The sequence below is a fragment of the Balaenoptera acutorostrata genome, chromosome 6 (genome assembly GCF_949987535.1).
Source record: "Balaenoptera acutorostrata chromosome 6, mBalAcu1.1, whole genome shotgun sequence".
Lineage (NCBI taxonomy): Eukaryota > Metazoa > Chordata > Mammalia > Artiodactyla > Balaenopteridae > Balaenoptera > Balaenoptera acutorostrata.
In genome coordinates, this window is record NC_080069.1 from 88,046,374 (window position 1) to 88,072,692 (window position 26,319).

General features: G+C 40.5%; 1 protein-coding gene across 4 annotated transcripts in view; it reads left to right on the forward strand.

Moving 5' to 3' along the window:
* The window catches only part of UNC13B (unc-13 homolog B), a 238,082-nt gene that overhangs the window by 174,271 nt on the left and 37,492 nt on the right, over nt 1-26,319 (forward strand). Inside the window, exons 1-2 of one of the 4 annotated variants that reach the window (XM_057548318.1) lie at nt 2,365-4,647; nt 25,048-25,070. The exons of the other annotated variants lie outside the window; for them this stretch is intronic. Coding sequence (XP_057404301.1) covers nt 2,394-4,647; nt 25,048-25,070 — 2,277 coding nt within the window. The 5' untranslated portion in view covers nt 2,365-2,393. Of the gene's footprint in view, nt 1-2,364; nt 4,648-25,047; nt 25,071-26,319 lie in introns of those variants that run through there. 4 annotated transcript variants of the gene reach the window in all.

Sequence of the window (26,319 nt, forward strand, 5' to 3'; positions counted from 1 at the left end):
TAGCTTTATAACATTCCTGTGACTATCTCCCCCACTTTACAGATGAGGAAACTAAGGCACAGAGAGAAGTGTTTAATCCAAGGTCACTGGTGAAGCAAGACTCAAACTTATGTCTCTGAATTCTCAGTCTAGTAGCACTTGCTCATGGCTTCATGTGGTCATATGCAGAGCTTCCATCTTGGTTTAATAAGCGGTCTTTCTCTTTGAGAAAAACTTGAAAGGCTAATTGCCAACTCTAGTCCATCAGTCTAGGGACATTGCTCAAAGCTAATACCAGGTGCCAAGACCAAATCGGGGTACCCAGACCTTGCACCTTGGGGAGAAAAGAAATGGGTGGCTTTGGAAATGTAGATTTTGTACTTTTGGGAGGAGAGAGGGAAGAATTTGATGAGTCAGTCCTAGAATTGGGGACTTTGCTATCTAGGCAGCTGGGCACTAAGCCCGAGACCCAGGAGTTCTGACTGTGCACATAGAGCATTCTCTGTCTCTGTCTGTCTCTGTCTCTGACACACACACACACACACACACACACACACACACACACACACACACACACACACACACACACACACACACACACACACACACACACACACACACACACACACACACACACACACACACACACTAGACTGAGTTGACCACATTAGGGGTATGGCTGATCCTGGCTCCTTAAAACATCAGAGTAAAGCAGTAATGCTTAAAAAGCAATAATTAGGCCTCTCCAATGCCTCACAGGATGGACAGAGTTCTTAGATGAAGAATTCCTAGATGAAATAGAGTTTTTACATGAGCTAGAGAGAAGAAGGGAAGAAATGAAAAGGGAATTAATCTAGTTTCTGTCTCTTGATTCTTGGCCTAGTTATTTCTAGTAAAAGGGGTCAGCTTCATCTTTATCTCAAGTCTTGTGACTTGTTCGTCTGGTTCTTAGTCTGCAGAAGCACAGTGCTTTTTTTTTTTTTTTTTGATAAACGTAACTCAAGAAGCACAGTGCTTTTAATTTTCAGACCCACAGACTATAGTTGGTGGCCTTTCCTGCAAATGAATTGCTATGGGAGCAGTCAGCTTATGTTCTTCACAGGCAATTTTTACTTTTTAGGGTTAACTTGAGTACTGGGAAAAGAAAAGGAGGCAGGGGTTTTAGAAGATTTAGAAATCTAGGTCAAATCTAGAAAATAGAGAAACCGTCTCCAGTTGAAGAACATGAAGGGTAGCATGTCTCCCACCAACTCATTTTACCTGTCCCGGGCTGACCCAGCAGAGCCAGAGAGTATTGGCAGTCCCATGCATTCCTGGGCTCTCTGCTTCATCCTTTGTACTGTCCACTGTGCTCCTTTCCTACAGGCTGCATGTTCCCAGTAAAAACGGAATGCACGCCCACCCCACATAAGGTAACAATCATCTCTGCCCAAGCTACAGTCACTGGTAGCTCAGAGTTTAGGGGCAAGACTGGTGGCAGGTCTTTTTTCACCTTTTTGGAGAACAGTAGAGCACCCTGGAGCTCTCTCTGATGTAATCAGCTCCCCGCCTGCCACATGCATTGTTCTCTCCAGGCCATTCAGCGGGCTAGAGCAACCCTCTATTACTCCAGCAGTGGACAGTGCTAGGAAATCACTTTCTTGTCATGGTCCTTTCTCCAAGTGAAGGGTTGCTATCACTAAACAAAGGGAAAACACTTTGTGCTATAAGCAGGGGCAGGAGCAAACCTTTAAGTAGCTGAGCCTTCACCAGAACAACAAACTGGAGGGGGAAAAAAAAAGAAACATTCCACGTCTTGTCTTTTACTGTGTATGTGATTTGAGCTTTGGTTGTTAAACATCTATATGTTCATTTCTGAGCCTCATGTTGAATTTGTAAAGGTTCAGTCACTCGCTGACTTCACCCCACCTATTTCCCAGGAGTTTGTTTCGAACCTGTTGACTTTGGCTACTTGCTCAGAACACAAGGACTTGATCTGATTTTACATCAAAACTCTGATGGGAAGCCAAGGAGAGAGAACTGATTGCTTATAACCTTTAAGTCTAGCGTTGGGAGGCAGGTCACTGTTGACTCCTACAGTCTTAGAAAGTAATGTTCTTATTCCTGCTTGACAGCTTGATTCATATTATACTGCTGCCTTCTGATCCAAGTGCACTATTTTCCTTTTGCACTAGCTGCAGGATTAGAGTCAAGCTAGGATCAAGGAACATGTGCCAGGTTTGAGACCACACATGGGACCATTGTAAGCATCACTGTGGGCCAAGCCCAAGGCATCAGCCAGCAATAATTGCTAAAAATAGACTGAAAAGAACAGGTCAGGGTCAGGGTATTGCCTTCTAACACAATCTCTATTAACCATCCTGACCAGAAACTAGAGGAAGAAGCTGAGAATCCCTCAGACCCTGAGGGAGAAAATGAAGCGATTGTTGCAAGAGTCAGAGGAAGAAATCATGGTCACCTTGGGATCCTCCTCCAGGCTTTCCCCAGATAAAGCTAAGGCAGAGACTCTGTGTGGCTTCAAGAGCAAGTCCTCAGGCCCTGCTGGATCCTTACCGGAGGACAGCTTCCTGTCCCCTCACTGTGGATCAGCAGCCTCAGCCATTGGTGGGGACAGAGATGGGGGCCTGGCCCAGCATTGCAGCTTTGGGCAGCAGGCCAGCAGCCAGCTTCCTCTGGGCTCCACTGCCTGTGTTTCAGGGTCTGGCTCTCAGGACCTCTCATCTGCCAGCATGAGGGATCAAGCCAAGCCCCTTTTGTCTAGAGGCCCTGGCCAAGGCTGTAGCCGTGAACAGCAAGAACCTTTGGGGGATGTAGTGGACTATATCATCAGAGAGCTGCAAGGCATCAGCCGTCTCCAAACTGAAATTGCTGAGTTGCGGCAGCACTTGAGCCAAGTCCGGGGTTCAGTGGAAGAAGTCTCTAGCTGTGTAGACTCAGTTCTGAGTGAAATAGAAGGCTTGCAAGTGGGCAGCAGCTCCCTGGCCAAGGTGTGTGTTGGGGGAAAGGCCCAGGAACCCCATGTGGACCGACCCAGTGAGGAAGCCATTCTGTATCTGTATGGACTTCCTGAGCAAGATGGGGAAAATACCATGGAGCTGGTGCATAGCTTCCTGGCCAAACACCTCTGTGTTAATGGCGTGCAGTGCAATAGGTACATTAAAGAGGCTTACAGAGCAGGCAAAGTGCCAGCCCCCAGGCCTATTGTTGTGAAGCTTGCCCATCTAGAGCATAGAGACCTTATATTGCAGAAATCCATCCTCTTGCAGAGTGTAGGGATCCGGATTGCCACCGGAGAAGAACCAAGCCGGCCACAGTGCTGTAAGAATCCCCCAAAGGAGTCTCTATCATTTTTGGAACAACAACTTCAGGATTGTAATTTGAATTCTTTAAACCTGGATGAACCAGTTTTTCAGGTGGAAACAGGGGACAGAGGACCAATAACAGGAGTATATCAAATGAGGGCTCAGAATCAACATAGAGAACTCCAGACTCCTGAACAGCAAGGCCTTTGCTTCCCACCCAAGAACGATTTAGCAAAGCCAAGTGATGAGTCTAAGCCGAGGGACGAAGTAAAAGGAACATCAGGAACACCCCAAATTATCAGTGGCACCTGTGGTGAACTGACAGGGAGAGAGGCTTCTCTGTCCACCCTTCATCAATTTGAGGAACCTTCCCTAGAGTTAATCTCAAAAGAGGAGGATTCTGGGAAACCCCAGGTTTTCAAACAGTGTAACCAAGGACTTGAAGCATATAAAGCAGCAAAAGTAGAAAACAACTGCAGTGATAAAAGTGAGGCCAGCAGCTGCCTATCATTGTCTGGGTTGCTGAAGACAGAGGACAAACTCCTGGCCTGTGAAGCTGGGCTTGATATTTTGAGCTCAAAGCAGCTAGAGGACCTTTTGACAGATAAGTCCAGAAGGTTTGCAACTCTGAGCTGTGACAACATGATGGAGGAAATAATCATAGGACCTGAGACTTTCAATGACATGGTTCATATTGACTTGAATGAAGAGGAGGAACGCGCTGCACAGGTCCTTAAAGATGTCTTTGAAAAGTCCTCTTGTCTGGGTGGCTCGCAGGAGGATGAAGATGTAGAAATCAAGTTTTACACAAGTAAACTGGGCCGAGCAATTTACCACTTTCGTTCAGCTTTGCAGGGAGTATTTCAGAAGCTGGAGAACAGTGGGTCCATGACTCCTGAGGACCTGGAAAGCATTGAGAGTGGTTCCCAGTCAGAGAACAGTGATAGACTTCTTGGGACAGTGAGTTCAGGGGGTGCCCAGGATTTCTCAGTGGAGAGCCCTGGGAGTCAGGGGAGTGAGAGCTTGCTCAGTGTGGTGTCTGGTGGAGTGGGCATCTCTACACAGGGAGACCAAACCTCTCTGGATCCCAGCAACTTCTCTCTGGCTTCCAATAACTTGCCTCTTGCATATTCATCGCCAGGTTTTGCTCTGGCTCCGTGTCTGGGAAGTGAAACTTGTTCCAGGCCTGAATCTCCCAAACAGGGCAGACTAAGCCTAGAGCAAGTGTGTGCAGAGACCGTCTACCTCAACAAATGCATCAACAATTTAAAAGATGTTCTAAGAGAGAAAAGACTGAGGCAGAAAAAACTTTTGCACGAGCTAGTACAGAAGACAGACCATCTCTCCGTAGAAGACACGCACCCAGGTATTTCAAGTCTCTGTTTAATGGGTTTACAGCTGGCTGGGTAGGGCCTTCATCAGGCCAGCATGAGACCCAGCTTGGTGGCGAGTTTCACAAGGTGATGGGGGAGGTCCACAGCTTGAATCAGTCTCAGTTACTGGAATATCGATGTTAAGCGAATCCTGTGGGAATTGGGAGTGACAGAGTTGAAAAACAACAGGAAAGGAGTTCTTGTCCACAGGGAGCTTCCAGTTTATTGGCGGGAGCTTTAGAAATACCTTTTCAAAAGAGGAAGGGGCATCTGGGCAAAAATAGTTTACAGCTGCAGGACTTTTCGGATATTCTGGTGTAAAGTAGGTGTGGGGTAGGAGGCAGGACTGGGGAAAAGAGGCATGTTTCTCACAGGAGCTAAGGGGACTGATGCAATCCTATGTTGCATTTTAGAATTATTCTCCATGGGCTTCTTGCTGAGATAAGATTACCATTTCTCCAGCAGCTCCACCTCATAGGCCACTGTGGCGATTTCCCTTATCCCGACCTGTCTTCTTCCTAGTACTGGAGTTGACAATACAGAACCTTATTTCTAACTTGGAGCTGTCCAGCCTGACTGTGCTCTCTACAGGTCATATTCCCTTTCTTCCATCTCCAGTTGAAGGGTGCTTACTTAAGAACTAGAGAATGGAATGGTTTTTGGCTACAAGAAATAAGAAAACTTTTTTCTAGGCAGCATGGAGATGATATGTAGCTTTAAAATTACTTCTCCCAATCAAAATTAAATTTATCCAAAGAGCATATGCTTTATTCATCTAATTTTAAATGTAAATGTGGTTGTCCTCTTATGCATATAACCTGATTAATCTTTCTAAGGCAAAATTAACATTATGAAACATATTGTGTTGGCAAAGGTGTGAGAGAACAGGCACTCATACATTGCCAGTGGGATGGGAGTGGAAATTGGTATAACCTCTAAGGAAGGCAATTGGCAAAATTTATCAAAATTATGTATACCCTTTGAGCCCCAACACTACTTCCAGGAAGATATCCTGCAGGTACCTTTTCACATGTGGAAGGGACGTATGTTCAAGGTTATTTTTGAAGCATTGTTTTTAATAGCGATGATTGAAAACAACCTAATGTTCGTTAAGAAAGGCTGTTTAAATAACTTATTGGCACATCCAAACAATGGAATACAGTACCATGCAGCTATAAAAAGGAAGAGGTACCTCTTTACTGAAATGGAAAGATATATTGACATGTTAAAAAAAACAAGGTGCAGAACAGTATGTATAAGATGCTGACATTTGTATAAATAGGAGAGGGGGAAGAATACACACAAAAACCCACAATGTCTGTTTGTATATGTATAGAATATCTAACAAAGATACAGAAGAGGAAGTTCCCTGGTGGCCTAGTGGTTAGGATTCCAGACTTTCACCGCTGTGGCCTAGGTTCAGTCCCTGGTCAGGGAACTGAGATCTTGCAAGCCACGTGGCACGGCCAAAAAACCCCCCAAACAAACAAACAAACAAAAAAACCACAAAGATACATAGGAAACTGATACAGGATTGCCCATGGGGAAAGGTATTAGGTGAAAAACTAGTGGGATGAGAAGGAGATTTTTTACTGTATACCCTTTTATAATTTTTAGAATTTGAATCCTGTGAATGTAATACCAAGTCATAAAATTAAATTGAAAAATTAAAATCATATTCCTTTCAAATATCCCTAGAGCTACTCTTTATAGCTTATCAAAAAAAGTCTAAATTCCTTCATTTGGCATTCCAGACCACTACCGTTGGTCTCTAGTTTACATTTCCAGGCTTATCTCCCATTGTCCCACTGCACTCCACCTAGAAAGAAACTGCTGTCTCACAAATTTGCCTTATACTTTGTCTTCAGCATACTGCCGTATACATCCTTCCTTCTAGCCTAAGGTGCTGTGTTTACCACATCAGCCTAGCAAAATTTACTCAATTCTTTAACATACAGCCAAAGTATCACCTCCTCCAGGAAGCTTTCTATAATTCCTCAACTACAAGTGATTTCTGTCTCCTTTTAACTTTGCAGCTCCTTTTCTTTCTCCCTGGGCATTTAGAAATTATTATATTACAGCAACAGTAGAAACAACAAATATCAAAACAGTACTTCCTCACTAACTCTTTAAACCTTGCCTAGAGTTGATGTTAGCATGAGCATCCAGAACTCTGGGGCCCAGTTCTTCAAGTTGCAGAGTTTCCCTTCTGCGCTGACATCCTGCTGGATGATGCAGGAACTTGTGACAGCAGCAGAGATAATGAGACGAAGGAGATTTTCTGAAACACCAGTAAGAGATGAAGCCAGAGTTCTGGGTGCTTAACCAAGATCCAGTCTGGTCTCTGGGCTACAGAGGGGGTGGTGGAGAGGCTGCCAGGCAGTGGCAGCATCTCTTCAGTGCTAGGTCCGGCCTGACTGCAGCACCAGGCCATAAAGCGGGAGGAATAGAGGAAGGTACATAAACACACAGGCTGGTCTCTCACCACCAATACACTCGGGTTATAGAGTCCACAAGAGCAGTCACCCTAACCTGGTAAACTGATTCAATACAACAGTGATTGCTACCACAACAAAACATTTGAAAAAGCTTTTTTCACTGCTCTGCTTAAGACCTTTTAGGGCCTAAGCTTATTAGCAGTATCTTACCGTTAGAGTTCTTTTTTTTTTTTTTTTTTTTTATGCTTTGTCTTCCTTTTTTGGGGGGGTGGGGTGGGGTACGTACCAGGCACTATTTGAAGTACTCTCACATGCATTACATTAAAATTCCATTTTGTAAAAAAAAAAAAAAAAAAAAAAAATTCCATTTTGTCATTCCTACCACTACCAAAATAGCTTTTGTCAAGGTCATCATACTGCCAAACTTCTGGTCCATTTTTAGTTCTCTTAGTCAATCAGCAACTTGATGTAACTGATTACTTCTTTTTATTATAACAGCTTTTTAGGTATTTATATACCATAAAATTCATCCTTAAAATCCCTTAAAAATGTACAATTGAGTGGCTTTAGTATATTCAGAGTTATGCAACCATCAATTCTAGAACATTTCCATCACCCCCAAAAAGAACTCCCTATCTATTAATAGTCACTCTCCAATCCCCTTTGTCCCCAGCCTCTGGCAACCACTAATCTACTTTCCATTTCTATGGATTCTGGACATTGCATGTAAATGGATTTATATAATATGTGGCCTTTTCTGACTGGCTTCTTCAACTTAGCACAATGTTTTCAAAATTGACCCATGTTGTAACATGTATGGGTACTTCATTTCTTTTTGTGGCTGAATAATATTCCATTACATGGATATAGCACATTTTGTTCATCCATCCATCAGTTGATGGACTTTTGTTTTGTTTTGTTTTGTTACCACTTTTTGGCTATTATGAATAATGTTGCTATGAACATTTATGTACGAGTTTTTGCATGGACATATATTTCGATTCTCTGGTATATACCTAGAAATGGAATGCTGGGTTATATGGTAACTCTGTGTTTAACATTTTTGAGGAACTTCTAGACTGTTTTCCAATGTGGCTGCACCATTTTACATTTCTACCAGCAATGTATGAGAGTTCAAATTTCTCCACATCCTTGCCATTCTATTTTTATTATAGCCATCCTAGTGGGTGTGACCGGTATCTTCTAGTTTTGATTTGCATTTCCCTAGTGGCTAATGATGTTGAACATCTTTTCATGTGCTTATTGGCCGTTTTTAGATTTTCTTTGGAGAAATGTCTATTCAAGTCCTTTACCCGTTTTTAAATTGAGCTGTTTGTCTTTTTCTGTTGAGTTGTAAGGGTTCTTTATATGTTCTGGATATAGGTCCCTTATGTACAAATTATACAAATATTTTGTATATATTTTTTCCCCAATCTGTAGGTTGTCTTTTCACTTTCTTGATGGTGTCCTTTGAAGCATAATTTAAAAAAAATTTATTGTGGTAAAATATACAAAACATAAAATTTATTATTTTAATCATTTTAAGTTTATTCACATTGTTGTGCAACCATCACCACCATTCAATCTCCAGATCTTTTTCATCTTTCCCAGCTGAAACTCTGTACCCATTAAACTAACTCCCCATTCTCTCCCCCCAACCACTGGCAATCACCATTGTACTTTCTGTCTCTATAAATTTGACTGCTCTAAGTACGTCATATAAGTGTATTTGCACAATATCTGTCCTTTTGTGGCTGGCTTATTTCACTTGGCATAATGTCTTCAAGGTTCATCCATGTTGCAGCATATGTCAGAATTTCCTTCCTTTTTAAGGCTGAATGATATTTCATTGTATGTATATATACTACATTTGTTTGTCCATTTATCCATCAGTGGACACTTGGGTTTCTTCTACCTTTTGGCTATTGCGAATAATGCTGCTATAAACATGGGTGTACAAATATCTGTTGGAGTTCTTGCTTTCATTTCTTTTAGGTATATACGCAGAAGTGGCATTGATGGATCATATGGTAATTCTCATTTTTTTTGAGGAATTGCCATATTATTTTCCACAGCGGCTGCATCATTTTACATTCCCAACCACAGTGCACACAGGTTCTAATTTCTCCACATCCTTGCTAAATAACACTTGTTACTTCCTGGTTGGTTTTTTTGTTTGTTTGTTTTGTAATAGCCATCATAATATGGGTATGGAGTAGAGTACAAAAGTTTTAAATTTTGATGAAGTTCAATTTATCTATTCTTGTGTTGATTTTGCTTTTGGTTTCATAGCTGAGAAACCACTGTCTAATCCAGGGTCACAAAGATTAACTCCTATGTTTTTTTCTAAATGTTTTATAGTTTTATTTAGCTCTTACATTTAGGTGTATGATTCATTTTGAGTTGATTTTTGTATATGGTGTGAGATAGGGTCCAACTTCCTTCTTAAGCATGTGTATGTCTAGTTATCTCAGCACCATTTGTTGAAAAGAACATGCTTTACCCATCGAATGGTCAAAAATCAACTGGCCATAAATGTAAGAGTTTATTTCTGGACTCCCGATTCTATTCCATTGATCTTTAGTCTATTCATGTGCCTCAATTTCTTTTTTTTTTATTTTTTTATTTTTTGGCCACTCCATGCCAAATGTGGGATCTTAGTTCCCCGACCAGGTTTCGAACCCGTGCCCCCTGTGTTGGAAGTACAGAATCTTAACCACTGGACCGCCAGGGAAGTCCCTTGATTTCTTCTTTTTGAAATACTTTCTTCACCTGGCTTCCAGAACACCTCTCTGTCTTGGTTCTTCTCCAACATTATTGACCATTCCTTCTCAAGTCATCTTTGCTAGTCCCTCCTTATCTTCCTAACCTTGTAGTATCCCAGGATTCAATCCTGACTACTACTTTTTATTTATACTCACCTCCTAGGTAATATGTTTCAATCTCATGATTTTCATAAGCATTCCCAGATTTATATCTGGCCCAGATATTGTCCAGGAACAGCAGATTCCACATCTACTTAACATCCACATTTCCATGTGAATAGGCATCTCAGATTTGACGTATCCAAAACCAAGCTTCTGATCCTTCTCCCTAAGCCCTGCCAAACCTGCTTTTTCCTATAGTCTTCCTTTTTTTTTTTTTTTATAAATTTATTTATTTATTTTTGGATGTGTTGGGTCTTAGTTTCTGTGCAAGGGCTTTCACCAGTTGCGGCGAGCAGGGGCCACTCTTCATCGCGGTGCGCGGGCTTCTCACTGTCGCGGCCTCTCCCGTTGCGGAGCACAGGCTCCAGACGCGCAGGCTCAGTAGTTGTGGCTCACGGGTCTAGCCGCTCCGCGGCATGTGGGATCTTCCCGGACCGGGGCACGAACCCGTGTCCCCTGCATTGGCAGGCGGATTCCTAACCACTGCGCCACCAGGGAAGCCCCCCTATAGTCTTCCTTACTAGTAAATGGCAACTCCATTCTTGCAGCTAGCTGCTCAGGCCCAAATACATAGAGTCATTCTTGACTTCTTTTCTTTCACAACCCATATCCAATCAGTTAGTAAATTCTGCCTGCTTTGCCTTGAAAAATATCCCGAATCTTGGGCTTCCCTGGTGGCGCAGTGGTTGGGAGTCTGCCTGCCAATGCAGGGGACACGGGTCCGGGCCCTGGTCTGGGAAGATCCCACATGCCGCGGAACAACTGGGCCCGTGAGCCACAGCTGCTGAGCCTGCGCGTCTGGAGCCTGTGCTCCGCAACGAGAGGCTGCGATGGTGAGAGGCCCGCGCACCACGATGAAGAGTGGCCCCTGCTTGCCGCAACTGGAGAGGGCCCTCGCACAGAAACGAAGACCCAACACAGCCAAAAATAAAATAGATGAATAAATAAATAAATAAATAATTTTAAAAATAAAAAACCATCTCAGGCTGCATCCATATAGACACTGAAAGGGCTAACCCTCGTTCTGTTTCATCAGCATTGTGCCATTAAGAGAATCTGCCCTATTTATAAAAAAAAAAAAAAAAAAAAAAAAATCCCGAATCTTACCACTAATATCTTTATCTAAGTCACCATTTTCTCTTGTCTAGATGATTGTGGTAGTCTAACTGATCTCCCTGCTTCTACCCTTGTCCCTCTACAGTCTGTTCTCCCCAGCCAGAGTAATCCTCATAAAACGTAAGTCAGATCATATCACTTCTCTGTTCAGGACCTTCCAGTGATTTTTCTGTCTTACTCAGAATGAAAGCCAAAGTGCTTATAAGGGCCTGTAGAGCCCTATTTGAAATGGTACTCTGTGGCAAACTTGTTCCTTCACACCAGTCATGCTCTCACCTAAGGCTTTGCACTTGCTGTATGTTCTGACTGGAATACTTTTCTCCTACCACTCTGAATAGCTTCTTTACTCATTTCTTTCAGGTCTCTGCTTAGATGTCGCTTTATCGATGAGGACTCCCTGACAATCTTTTATAAAATTTTAATAGCATACCATCACCACAGAGGACAATATCTTCTCCCCTTACCTGAATTTTTCAGCAGAGTCCCCATCATACATGATACAGTACACATAGTTCCAGATTCTGGAACCAGAATGCCTGTTTTGAATTTTGGCTTTGCCACTTGCTGTGACTTTAGGCAAGTTTCTTAACATGTCTGATCTTCATTTTAATCAACAGAAAATGGAGATTATAATAGTATTTACCCAGTAGGGTTGTTGTGAGAAATAAATGAGCTTACTCAAATAAAATGCCAGATGTGTAATGTGTTCACTTGGTGTGAGCTACTATCATCATCTTCATCATCATTATTAGTTGTCTGCTCCTCCTACTAGAATAGAAACTTCTCAAGATCAGGGTTCACTGCTGCATCAGCATGAGAACAGTACCTAATGTGCAGTAGGTTCTCAATAAGTATTTAAGAGATGAATCCTCACAATAACCCTGGGAGATTGCAGGTCTTATCCTCTTTTTACAGATAAGGAAATGCAGGCTCAGATAAGATGAGTGCCTCAAGTCTTTTGACTCCCAAGTAATGGAGTTAAGATTGTTTTAACAATGAGAAAGTATGTCACTTCCTTATAAGGTGGACTATCTGGAAGAGTGAGATCATTCTTAGGGGTCAGGAATTTTCCTGCGAAGAAAGTGTTATATAGACATATGTCACTTAAATTGAAAACTAAATCTGAGTGGAAAAATCCTAAGGCATTTTAGGCAGTTAGGAAGCACAAAAAATTTGATTCCTAACAAGAAAAAGTTCTTTTAAACAAGAAAATGTTTGTCAAGTGGGTGGGACAAACTGAAGGGACTAGTACAACAGTTCTTTGGGGTCTGGAAAATGGTACAGATTATTGGCTAAGAGACCTATCTTTTCTCATAGGCAAGACACATGTTCTTTTTTTATTCTTTTTTATTTTAAATTTTTTTTGAATTTTATTTTATTTTTTTTTATACAACAGGTTCTTATTAGCTATCCATTTTATACATATTAGTATATATATTTCAATCCCAATCTCCCATTTCATCCCACCACCACCACCACTGCCCCACCCCCTGCTTTCCCCCCTTGGTGTCCATATGTTTGTTCTCCACATCTGTGTCTCAATTTCTGCCCTGCAAACCAGTTCATCTGTACCATTTTTCTAGGTTCCACATATATGCGTTAATATACGATATTTGTTTTTCTCTTTCTGACTTACTTCACTCTGTATGACAGTCTCTAGATTCATCCACGTCTCTACAAATGACCCAATTCGTTCCTTTTTATGGCTGAGTAATATTCCATTGTATATATGTACCACAACTTCTTTATCCATTCGTCTGTTGATGGGCATTTAGGTTGCTTCCATGAACTGGCTATTGTAAATAGTGCTGCAATTAATATTGGGGTGCATGTGTCTTTTTGAATTATGGTTTTCTCTGGGTATATGACCAGTAGTGGGATTGCTGGGCCGTATGGTAATTCTATTTTTAGTTTTTTAAGGAACCTCCATACTGTTCTCCATAGTGGCTGTATCAATTTACATTCCCACCAACAGTGCAAGAGGGTTCCCTTTTCTCCACACCCTCTCCAGCATTTGTTGTTTGTAGATTTTCTGATGATGCCCATTCTTACCAGTGTGAGGTGATACCTCATTGTAGTTTTGATTTGCATTTCTCTAATAATTAGTGATGTTGAGCAGCTTTTCATGTGCTTCTTGGCCATCTGTATGTCTTCTTTGGAGAAATGTCTATTTAGGTCTTCTGCCCATTTTTGGATTGGGTTGTTTGTTTTTTTAATATTGAGCTGCATGAGCTGTTTATATATGTTTAAGGTTAATCTTTTGTCCGTTGATTCATTTGCAAATATTTTCTCCCATTCTGAGGGTTTTCTTTTTGTCTTGTTTGTAGTTTCCTTTGCTTGGCAAAAGCTTTGAAGTTTCATTAGGTCCCATTTGTTTATTTTTGTTTTTATTTCCATTACTCTAGGAGGTGGATCAAAAAAGATCTTGCTGTGATTTATGTCAAAGAGTGTTCTTCCTATGTTTTCCTCTAAGAGTTTTATAGTGTCTGGCCTTACATTTAGGTATTTAATCCATTTTGAGTTTATTTTTGTGTATGGTGTTAGGGAGTGTTCTAATTTCATTCTTTTACATGTAGCTGTCAAGTTTTCCCAGCACCACTTACTGAAGAGACTGTCTTTTCTCCATTGTATATCCTTGCCTCCTTTATCATAGATTAGTTGACCATAGGTACGTGGGTTTATCTCTGGGCTTTCTATCCTGTTCCATTGATCTATGTTTCTGTTTTTGTGCCAGTACCATATTGTCTTGATTACTGTAGCTTTGTAGTATAGTCTGAAGTCAGGGAGTCTGATTCCTCCAGCTCCGTTTTTTTCCCTCAAGACTGCTTTGGCTGTTTGGGGCCTTTTGTGTCTCCATACAAATTTTAAGATTTTTTGTTCTAGTTCCGTAAAAAATGCCATTGGTAATTTGATAGGGATTGCATTGAATCCGTAGATTGCTTTGGGTAGTATAGTCATTTTCACAATGTTGATTCTTCTAATCCAAGAACATACTATATCTCTCCATCTGTTTGTATCATCTTTAATTTCTTTCATCAGTGTCTTATAGTTTTCTGCATACAGGTTTTCTGTCTCCCTAGGTAGGTTTATTCCTAGGTATTTTATTGTTTTTGTTGCAATGGTAAATGGGAATGTTTCCTTACTTTCTGTTTCAGATTTTTCATCATTAGTGTATAGGAATGCAAGAGATTTCTGTGCATTAATTTTGTATCCTGCAACTTTACAAATTCATTGATTAGCTCTAGTAGTTTTCTGGTAGCATTTTTAGGATTCTCTATGTATAGTATCATGTCATCTGCAAACAGTGACAATTTTACTTCTTCTTTTCTAATTTGTTTTCTTTTATTTCTTTTTCTTCTCTGATTGCTGTGGCTAGGACTTCCAAAGCTATGTTGAATGATAGTGGTGAGAGTGGACATCCTTGTCCTGTTCCTGATCTTAGAGGAAATGCTTTCAGTTTTTCACCATTGAGAATGATGTTTGCCATGGGTTTGTCATATATGACCTTTATTGTGTTGAGGTAGGTTCCCTCTATGCCCACTTTCTGGAGAGTTTTTATCATAAATGAGTGTTGAATTTTTTGAATTTTGTCAGATTTTGACAAAAGGTCAAAAGCTTTTTCTGCATCTATTGAGATGATCATATGGTTTTTATTCTTCAATTTGTTAATATGGTGTATCACATTGATTTGCATATATTGAAGAATCCTTGCATCCCTGGGATAAATCTCACTTGCTCGTGGTGTATGATCCTTTTAATGTGTTGTTGGATTCTGTTTGCTAGTATTTTGTTGAGGATTTTTGCATCTATATTCATCAGTGGTATTGGTCTGTAATTTTCTTTTTTTGTCGTGTCTTTGTCTGGTTTTGGTATCAGGGTGATGGTGGCCTCATAGAATGAGTTTGGGAGTGTTCCTTCCTCTGCAAGTTTTTGGAAGAGTTTGAGAAGGATGGGTGTTAGCTCTTCTCTAAATGTTTGATAGAATTCACCTGTGAAGCCATCTGGTCCTGGACTTTTGTTTGTTGGAATATATTTGATCACAGTTTCCATTTCATTACTGGTGATTGGTCTGCTCATATTTTCTATTTCTTCCTGGTTCAGTCTTGGAAGGTTATACCTTTCTAAGAATTTGTCCATTTCTTCCAGGTTGTCCATTTTATTGGCATAAAGTTGCTTGTAGTAGTCTCTTAGGATGCTTTGTATTTGTGCAGTGTCTGTTGTAACTTCTCCTTTTTCATTTCTAATTTTATTGATTTGAGTCCTCTCCCTCTTTTTCCTGATGAGTCTGGCTAAAGGTTTATCAATTTTGTTTGTCTTCTCAAAGAACCAGCTTTTAGTTTTATTGATCTTTGCTATTGTTTTCTTTGTTTCTATTTCATTTATTTTTGCTCTGATATTTATGATTTCTTTCCTCCTGCTAACTGGATTTTCTTTGTTCTGCTTTCTGTAGTTCCTTTAGATGTAAGGTTAAATTGTTTATTGTATCCATTCAGCAAGCCTGTGTCTTTTGGTTGGAGCATTTAATCCATTCACGTTTTAGGTAATTATCGATATGTATGTTCCTATGACCATTTTCTTAATTGTTTTGGGTTTGTTTTTGTAGGTCCTTTTCTTCTCTTGTGTTTCCCACTTAGAGAAGTTCCCTTAGCATTTGTTGTAGAGCTGGTTTGGTGGTGCTGAATTCTCTTAGCTTTTGCTTGTCTGTAAAGCTTTTGATTTCTCCATCAAATCTGAATGAGATCCTTGCCGGGTAGAGTAATCTTGGTTATAGGTTCTTCCCTTTCATCACTTTATTTGTTTTTTTTTTTCACACACACACACTGTATTTTATTTTTACAAGAGATAAATAGACTGACACCAAGCATTGTAAATGGGTAACCACAACAAAAGCAACAATGATTGCAATTACCAAACACAAAACACACTCACACTATGTCATAATATTGACATTCAGTCCAGTAATCCTCCACTGTAACAGCTCCTTTACTTTGCAGTGAAAATTGATTTGTATATTCTTTGCCTCTAAGTCCTTGTGGGATTTTTTTTTCTTTCTTTCTTTATTTTTCTTTATGGCTGTGTTGAGTCTTCGTTTCTGTGCGAGGGCTTTCTCTGTTTGCGGCAAGTGGGGGCCACTCTTCATCGCGGTGCACGGGCCTCTCATTATCGCGGCCTCTCTTGTTGTGGAGCACAGGCTCCAGACGCGCAGGCTCAGTAATTGTGGCTCACAGGCCTAGTTGCTCCGCGGCATGTGGGATCTTCCCAGACCAGGGCTCGAACCGTGTCCCCTGCATTGGCAGGCAGATTCTCAACCACTGCGCCAGCAGGGAAGCCCTGGGATTTGTTTTTTTTAATTCAGACAGAAAGTCACAAAAATTATACTCATCCTCATCAGTTCACTCAGTCCCATGTAATTAATTTTTTTTTCATCTTGATCTTTTGTTAGCACTTTTATGAGTTCATCAGTTTTTCATTAGAGTTCTGAAAATGCTTATTCATTCAGTTCAGCAGTACAGTTACCAGAAACCTGTACTTGTCAGAGTCGTTTCTATGAATTCCTTGAAGATGAACCCCTTTTATAGGAACATATTTGTAAAAGCATCAGAGTACACCCAGAACTGTCTGTAAATGACAAAAGACTTAAAAATGACCACAGTTAAAGATTTGATGAAAGTTCATAACAGTGCAGTTGACAAGGAAATTTAGTTATTTCTGAGATATACATTTTAAAGTAATAACTAGAATTATGACTTATAACATTATACCAGAACATATAAGATTTTTAGAAATTTCATGTAATGTCTGAAACATTTATATTAACATATTTCCATACAGATAAACCAATGAAAGTTTAGTATTAGTTGTTTTGTTTGTTTGGTTTTTTATACTGCAAGTTCTTATTAGTCATCAATTTTATACACATCAGTGTATACATGTCAATCCCAATCGCCCGATTCAGCACACCACCATCCCCACCCCACTGCAGTTTTCCCCCCTTGGTGTCCATATGTCTATTCTCTACATCTGTGTCTCAACTTCTGCCCTGCAAACTGGCTCATCTCTACCATTTTTCTAGTTTCCACATACATGCGTTAATATACGATATTTGTTTTTCTCTTTTTGACTTACTTCACTCTGTATGACAGTCTCTAGATCCATCCACGTCTCAACAAATGACTCAATTTTGTTCCTTTTTATGGCTGAGTAATATTCCATTGTATATATCTACCACAACTTCTTTCTCCATTCGTCTGTCGATGGGCATTTAGGTTGCTTCCATGTCCTGGCTCTTGTAAATAGTGCTGCAATGAACATTGGGGTGCATGTGTCTTTTTGAATTATGGTTTTCTCTGGGTATACGCCCAGTAGTGGGATTGCTGGATCATATGGTAAATCTATTTTTAGTTTTTTAAGGAACCTCCATACTGTTCTCCATAGTGGCTGTATCAATTTACATTCCCACCAACAGTGCAAGAGGGTTCCCTTTTCTCCACACCCTCTCCAGCATTTATTGTTTGTAGATTTTCTGATGATGCCCATTCTAACTGGTGTGAGGTGATACCTCATTGTAGTTTTGATTTGCATTTCTCTAATAATTAGTGATGTTGAGCAGCTTTTCATGTGCTTCTTGGCCATCTGTATGTCTTCTTTGGAGAAATGTCTATTTAGGTCTTCTGCCCATTTTTGGATTGGGGTGTTTGTTTCTTTGATATTGAGCTGAATGAGCTGTTTATATATTTTGGAGATTAATCCTTTGTCCGTTGATTCGTTTGCAAATATTTTCTCCCATTCTGAGGGTTGTCTTTTCGTCTTGTTTATGGTTTCCTTTGCTGTGCAAAAGCTTTGAAGTTTCATTAGGTCCCATTTGTTTATTTTTGTTTTTATTTCCATTACTCTAGGAGGTGGATCAAAAAAGATCTTGCTGTGATTTATGTCAAAGAGTGTTCTTCCTATGTTTTCCTCTAAGAGTTTTATAGTGTACGGTCTTACATTTAGGTCTCGAATCCATTTTGATTTTATTTTTGTGTATGGTGTTAGGGAGTGTTCTAATTTCATTCTTTTACATGTAGCTCTCCAGTTTTCCCAGCACCACTTATTGAAGAGACTGTCTTTTCTCCACTGTATATCTTTGCCTCCTTTGTCATAGATTAGTTGACCATAGGTGCGTGGGTTTATCTCTGGGCTTTCTATCCTGTTCCATTGATCTATATTTCTGTTTTTGTGCCAGTACCATATTGTCTTGATTACTGTAGCTTTGTAGTATAGTCTGAAGTCAGGGAGTCTGATTCCTCCAGCTCCGTTTTTTTCCCTCAAGACTGCTTTGGCTATTCGGGGTCTTTTGTGTCTCCACACAAATTTTAAGATGATTTGTTCTAGTTCCGTAAAACATGCCATTGGTAATTTGATAGGGATTGCATTGAATCTGTAGATTGCTTTGGGTAGTATAGTCATTTTCACAATGTTGATTCTTCCAATCCAAGAACATGGTATATCTCTCCATCTGTTGGTATCATCTTTAATTTCTTTCATCAGTGTCTTATAGTTTTCTGCATACAGGTCTTTTGTCTCCCTAGGTAGGTTTATTCCTAGGTATTTTATTCTTTTTGTTGCAGTGGTAAATGGGAGTGTTTCCGTAATTTCTCTTTCAGAATTTTCATCATTAGTATATAGGAATGCAAGAGATTTCTGTGCATTAATTTTGTATCCTGCAACTTTACCAAATTCATTGATTAGCTCTAGTAGTTTTCTGATGGCATCTTTAGGATTCCCTATGTATAATATCATGTCATCTGCAAACAGTGACAGTTTTACTTCTTTTTTTCCAGTTTGTATTCCTTTTATTTCTTTTTCTTCTCTGATTGCCGTGGCTAGGACTTCCAAAACTATGTTGAATAATAGTGGTGAGAGTGGACATCCTTGTCTCGTTCCTGATCTTAGAGGAAATGCTTCCAGTTTTTCACCATTGAGAATGATGTTTGCCATGGGTTTGTCGTATATGGCCTTTATTATGTTGAGGTAGGTTCCCTCTATGCCCACTTTGTGGAGAGTTTTTATCATAAATCAGTGTTGAATTTTGTCAAAAGCTTTTTCTGCATCTATTGAGATGATCATATGGTTTTTATTCTTCAATTTGTTAATATGGTGTATCACATTGATTTGCATATATTGAAGAATCCTTGCATCCCTGGGATAAATCCCACTTGCTCGTGGTGTATGATCCTTTTAATGTGTTGTTGGATTCTGTTTGCTAGTATTTTGTTGAGGATTTTTGCATCTATATTCATCAGTGGTATTGGTCTGTAATTTTCTTTTTTTGTAGTGTCTTTGTCTGGTTTTGGTATCAGGGTGATGGTGGCCTCATAGAATGAGTTTGGGAGTGTTCCTTCCTCTGCAAGTTTTTGGAAGAGTTTGAGAAGGATGGGTGTTAGCTCTTCTCTAAATGTTTGATAGAATTCACCTGTGAAGCCATCTGGTCCTGGACTTTTGTTTGTTGGAAGATTTTTAATCACAGTTTCAATTTCAATTTGTGATTGGTCTGTTCATATTTTCTATTTCTTCCTGGTTCAGTCTTGGAAGGTTATACCTTTCTAAGAGTTTGTCCATTTCCTCCAGGTTGTCCATTTTGTTGGCATAGAGTTGCTTGTAGTAGTCTCTTAGGATGCTTTGTATTTCTGTGGTGTCTGTTGTAACTTCTCCTTTTTCATTTCTAATTTTATTGATTTGAGTCCTCTCCCTCTTTTTCTTGATGAGTCTGGCTAATGGCTTATCAATTTTGTTTATCTTCTCAAAGAACCAGCTTTTAGTTTTATTGATCTTTGCTATTGTTTTCTTTGTTTCGATTTCATTAATTTCTGCTCTGATCTTTATGATTTCTTTCCTTCTGCTAACTTTGGGTTTTGTTTGTTCTTCTTTCTCTAGTTCCTTTAGGTGTAAGGTTAGATTGTTTACTTGAGATTTTTCTTGTTTCTTTAGGTAGGCTTGTATAGCTATAAACTTCCCTCTTAGAACTGCTTTTGCTGCATCCCATAGGTTTTGGATCATCGTGTTTTCATTGTCATTTGTCTCTAGGTATTTTTTGATTTCCTCTTTGATTTCTTCAGTGATCTCTTGGTTATTTAGTAACGTATTGTTTAGCCTCCATGTGTTTGTGTTTTTTACGTTTTTTTCCCTGTAATTGATTTCTAATCTCATAGCATTGTGGTCAGAAAAGATGCTTGATATGATTTCAATTTTCTTAAATGTACTGAGGCTTGATTTGTGACCCAAGATGTGATCTATCCTGGAGAATGTTCCGTGCGCACTTGAGAAGAAAGTGTAATCTGCTGTTCTTGGATGGAATGTCCTGTAAATATCAATTAAATCTATCTGGTCTATTGTATCATTTAAAGCTTGTGTTTCCTTATTTATTTTCATTTTGGATGATCTGTCCATTGGTGTAAGTGAGGTGTTAAAGTCCCCCACTATTATTGTGTTACTGTCGATTTCCTCTTTTATAGGTGTTAGCAGTTGCCTTATGTATTGAGGTGCTCCTATGTTGGGTGCGTATATATTTATAATTGTTATATCTTCTTCTTGGATTGATCTCTTGATCATTATGTAGTGTCCTTCCTTGTCTCTTGTAACATTCTTTATTTTAAAGTCTATTTTATCTGATATGAGTATAGCTACTCCAGCTTTCTTTTGATTTCCATTTGCATGGAATATCTTTTTCCATCCCCTCACTTTCAGTCTGTATGTGTCCCTAGGTCTGAAGTGGGTCTCTTGTAGACAGCACATATATGGGTCTTGTTTTTGTATCCATTCAGCAAGCCTGTGTCTTTTGGTTGGAGCATTTAATCCATTCACGTTTAAGGTAATTATCAATATGTATGTTCCTATGACCATTTTCTTAATTGTTTTGGGTTTGTTTTTATAGGTCCTTTTCTTCTGTTGTGTTTCCCACTTAGAGAAGTTCCTTTAGCATTTGTTGTAGAGCTGGTTTGGTGGTGCTGAATTTTCTTAGATTTTGCTTGTCTGTAAAGCTTTTGATTTCTCCATCAAATCTGAATGAGATCCTTGCCAGGTAGAGTAATCTTGGTTGTAGGTTCTTCCCTTTCATTACTTTAAATGTGTCATACCACTCCCTTCTGGCTTGTAGAGTTTCTGCTGAGAAATCAGCTGTTAACCTTATGGGAGTTACCTTGTATGTTATTTGTCGTTTTTCCCTTGCTGCTTTCAATAATTTTTCTTTGTCTTTAATTTTTGCCAGTTTTATTACTATGTGTCTCGGCGTGTTTTTCCTTGGATTTGTCCTGTATGGGACTCTCTGCGCTTCCTAGACTTGGATGACTATTTCCTTTCCCATGTTAGGGAAGTTTTCGACTATAATCTCTTCAAATATTTTCTTGGGTCCTTTCTCTCTCTCTTCTCCTTCTGGGACTCCTATAATGTGAATGTTGTTGTGTTTAATGTTGTCCCAGAGGTCTCTTAGGCTGTCTTCATTTCTTTTCATTCTTTTTTCTTTATTCTGTTTTGCAGCAGTGAAATTCCACCTTTCTGTCTTCCAGGTCACTTATCCATTCTTCTGCCTCAGTTATTCTGCTATTGATTCCTTCTAGTGTATTTTTCATTTCAGTTATTTTATTGTTCATCTCTGTTTGTTTGTTCTTTAATCCTTCTAAGTCTTTGTTAAACATTTCTTGCATCTTCTCTATCTTTGCCTCCATTCTTTTTCCAAGGTTCTGAATCATCTTCAGTATCATTATTCTGAATTCTTTTTCTGGAAGGTTGCCTATCTCCACTTCATTTAGTTGTCTTTCTGGGGTTTTATCTTGTTCCTTCATCTGGTACATAGCCCTCTGCCTTTTCATCTTGTCTATCTTTCTGTGAATGTGGTTTTTATTCCACAGGCTGCAGGATTGTAGTTCTTCTTGCTTCTGCTGTCTGCCCTCTGGTGGATGAGGCTATCTAAAAAGCTTGTGCACATTTTCTGATGGGAGGGAAGACACATGTTCTTAGAAAGGCTCTTGTTCTCTAAGTCCTGAAAGTTCAAGTTCCTTTTACTACAGAAAAACGCTAGATGTGCTACACCCTCAGACTACAAAGGTGAAATAATACAGTATATATAATTCTTGCTCTCAAGAAATTCACAGTGTGTAAAGGGAGATGTTTATACAGACAATTAACAATGAAACATACTAACAACATACTGTCATAGAAGTGTGCAGCACAAAAGCATGGGTACCATGTATACATAGTAGAGAAGCATCTAATTCTGTTTTTGAGAGGAAGGCAGATAAATTTTCATAGAGGCATTAATATTTGAGCTAAGTCTTTTATTTTTTTATTAATACCACATCAATTTGCAGTTTTACAGGAAACAAGATTCAAGTTACTTAGGCGCTACTGTACTTTTATGTTGCACGCACGTACACACACACACAGTTTCATTAGTAATTTTTCACCTATAGATTTTTCTTAAAAAAACAAAAAATTCCTGTGTGGCACAAAGATCTGTCCAAATTAATCTAAACACAGCAGTAACGAAACAAAGAGCTAGGTGTGGAGGCTTCCAGTGCAGAAAAAACTCCTTTGGAGGGGAAGCCCAAGAAAATGATCAGTACACTGACTTCCTGGGAGGGCAAAGGATGGGGATGGAGAATTCATTCCCTACTATGACATGAAATCAGTTAAACATTTCAAAAGGAAAGGGGGCTAAGAAAATAAGAAAGTGGAATAAGGCAAGGGTACCTTTTACCCATCTAAATTCCTAAGTAATTTCCTCAACAAAGTAGAAAGAAAACTTCCTTCCACTACCTTCTACAGAGCTGCACTGCTTTGGGACTGTCAAAGATTGTAGCCTTTGAAGTCACCAGTGCATATTCCCTCTGGATTTTCACAACTATGAGTTACAACTTGAAGGAACTCACAGATGATTTTCTTTCAAGTTTACTGAATTTTCATGTTGGAAAGGGAGGAAGACACTTAGAAGTCTCAAATGGGGATCAAAGATTCCCAGACGCCCTCCATCTGATGTCAACGTGAACTGTTTTGTTGTCTTTTAATTGTGCATGGAGCCCGTCAACACAATTTGGCCCTGCCTGGTCACCCTTACCTAAAGCTTCTCGGAAAACACTCTCAAAAGGAGCACCCTGCGCCATGGTAGAGGTGCCAAGACATTTTATGTGCCTGAAAATGAAAGGAACCCTCAAACAGCACACACCCAATAAGCTAGCCTCCAAGTTAAAACTCCATATGAACCACAAAATGCACTTCCCTACACTAATCTGTGGTCTCTTAACCACAGACACAATCTCCTCTCAAGCCAGCTCAGCTTTGGTCCTTAGGATAAAATGACGAGCACAAGTTAAAAATGTACCATATGAAGGAGGACGTTGTAGGGAAAAGAGAAAAGAGAAAAAGGCCTTTGTGCTTCTGTAGTTCACTTCTTGAGACTGTTTCCCTCCCCACGGACTGAGACAAGATTACAATAACTCAGTAACTGAGGAGCCCACATGCAGATTAATTTTTTTTTTTGAGCTAAGTCTTAAGAATCAGTCTGTGCTCACCCAATAGATGCAAGAGGCCAGGTCATGGAGAGCCTTGACGGCCTTGTCAGTAGATTGAATTTTCTTCTTTAGGCATTATGGGGAACTCTGGGAAGAACAGAAGGACGCAATCGAAGTAACTTTGACATGATGTGTACAATGTATTGATATTTAAGATAGTGGAGGAAGAGAGAATCCTTTCCAATTTGAGTCACAGGGTCAGTTAAAGTGTTCCTTGCCTAGTTTTCTTTTTCAAAGGGAATAGAGTGCTCTAAGGAAGTAGGGAGTAGATGTAGAAGAGACATGTCCCCTTTCCAGGAAGTGTCTTTTTTATCTCACCCACTTTTCTGAAGCTGCACTGTTTTGGAGGATTCCTGTTCCTGAATTCATTCTTCTGTCAAGTCAGGGGACCCATTAGGTCATCAGAAGTAGCTTGAAAAATCGGGAACTTATGAGTTAGTTTCCATGAAGTTTCCATGATTCTCCCTTCTACTTCTTATGTAATATCAGTGGGTCTTTAAAAGGGATGAGAAAAAAAGAAAAGGGGAGCTGATGGGACCAGGTAAATGGACTTTCCTTAGAGAAGGAAGCCTACGTGAAGCACATGTGGCCTAGAAGGCAGTGTAGTCTCTGACGAATAGGAAAGGAGTAATCTCTGGACTTTATTCTTCCTCTCCTGTGGCTTGCTTGGGTCCTTCTGGAAGTGTCAGTTTCCTTTGACATATTGTTCTGGATTTGGTAGATAATCAAGCCTGGGATTGCAGTTATGGTTTTATTGTCCAGATCATGGTGACTTGTGATAGGGCAGTGGCCAGTTGGTGCCTCCAAATCTATGGCCATTGAGCATCCTGGTCCTGGCCTTAATTCCAGGCCTTAACTTGGCCTAACTTAACTTAGGCTCTGGGAAAGCCAGAGCTTGTTGGGCAAACACGTGGCCAAGACTGTATTACAAAATGGAAAGAGCTCAGCTACCAGGCCTTTGGGGTTTGCGGACTTATCCCAGATTCAGAGTGAACTCATGTAGCTTCTGAGGAAGGAACCCACTCTGTGTTCAGTCAGTTCAGATGGCCGGTTGGAGTGACCCTTGGTAACAAACAAAGCTGGTTACCAAAGCTGGTTATGCAGACCACTTTGGAAAGGGGGGAAAGGGTGACTGAAATTCCCAGGTAGACTTTGTCCTTTGGTTTTTGTAGCCAAATCTGGATTCTCAACTGAAAAGCAGGGGCCAGCAAATACAGGAGGTAAGGATTCTGGGAGCTGGGCTCTGTGAACTACCCAGTTGTTCAGAGGACATCTCCCTCTCCTCCATGTCCCATGAGGTTTAGCTGACTTACAACTGAATCTACTAACCTCTCTGCCCTTTTTTTCTGCTCTTTCTCTCCTTGCAGAAGGAAAGCGAGGAGCCCTTCAGGTTGTGCTCTGGCCCTTTAGGGCCCTTTTTGTTGTCAATTCTCTCCTCTCCCTCCTGAGCACAGTGTGTGTGTGTGTGTGTGTGTGTGTGTGTGTGTGTGTGTGTGTGTGTGTGTGTGTGTGTACGCATGTGTGCTTATGGTCTGTGCCTCATGAGCTCTGGCTCGTGCAGCTGGTCTGTTTTTCCTGAAAGCAGTTTGTGTGCATGCTCCATGCTTGTGTGTGCTCCTGCAGACATCCCTGGAGCAGTGTGAGAATGTATGTGCCAGCATGGTGCACATTCAGTGTAGCATGTGTGTGCTTATACTCGTGCTCAGTTTGACTCCGCCAGGTACTGATTGCCTTCCTCTTTTCCTACTTTGCACAGTGTGTGTCCATTTTCTACTTATTGCTGCAGATTGGCATATGCTGTAAACCCTTGCTGAGCCCAGCATGCATACACACTTTGTATTTGAGAGCAGGAGTTTCTGTAGGCTTTTTGTACCTCTTGCCTGGGGCCTAAATGTGTGCTTTGTGCTTCTGAGCAGGCTTCCTAGCCTCTCTCTGAGCACAAGCTTCTGTAGACCTGTGATGTGGTTTTCCCATGCCATGTGAATGCATGGTATACTAATGCTCTGTGCCTGCAAGCACTGGTTCCTGAAGACAGTAAGGGTTTGCTTTGCCAGTGGTTCGGGCCCTAGTGAATACTGAATCCTCCCCCAGATGGGTGTGTGCACATGTTCTGTAGCTGTGTGTGCAGGATCTGTGCTCACCTATGTTTCCTCAGGTGCAAGTGGTGTCTAAGAATGTACCTCCTATAGGCACTTTGTCTAGACCTCCTCTCATTCCCCCGGCCCTCCTTCTGTGCCCTGCGTGTGCATGCTCTATGCTGTGTCTGCAGGCTTCTGCAGACCCATTGTCCGCTCTAAGCACAGGAAATGTGCATGATCTGAGCCTGTGAACTCTGGCTGCCAAAGGCTTTTTTGTGACTTTGTTTCCTTAAGCCCAGTGGTTTCTGGCAAACATCTAATTCTAGGTAGGAAATAAAGATCTGCTCAGTGCGGTGACTGTTTCCAAAGGGAGGATAAGTTCTGCTTGGTAGGAACTGGGGATTTAGGGATGGGCTACCCCTCACAGGAACCTTAGGAGGCTTGATTCAACCACTTCTGGCTGCCTTTTGGGCCTGGCCCTCCCTCTACCATATCATCCCACTCATAGAACCAGGACAGCAGGCAGAAGCAGCGAAATGTGGTCATGAAGGGCTGTAGGCA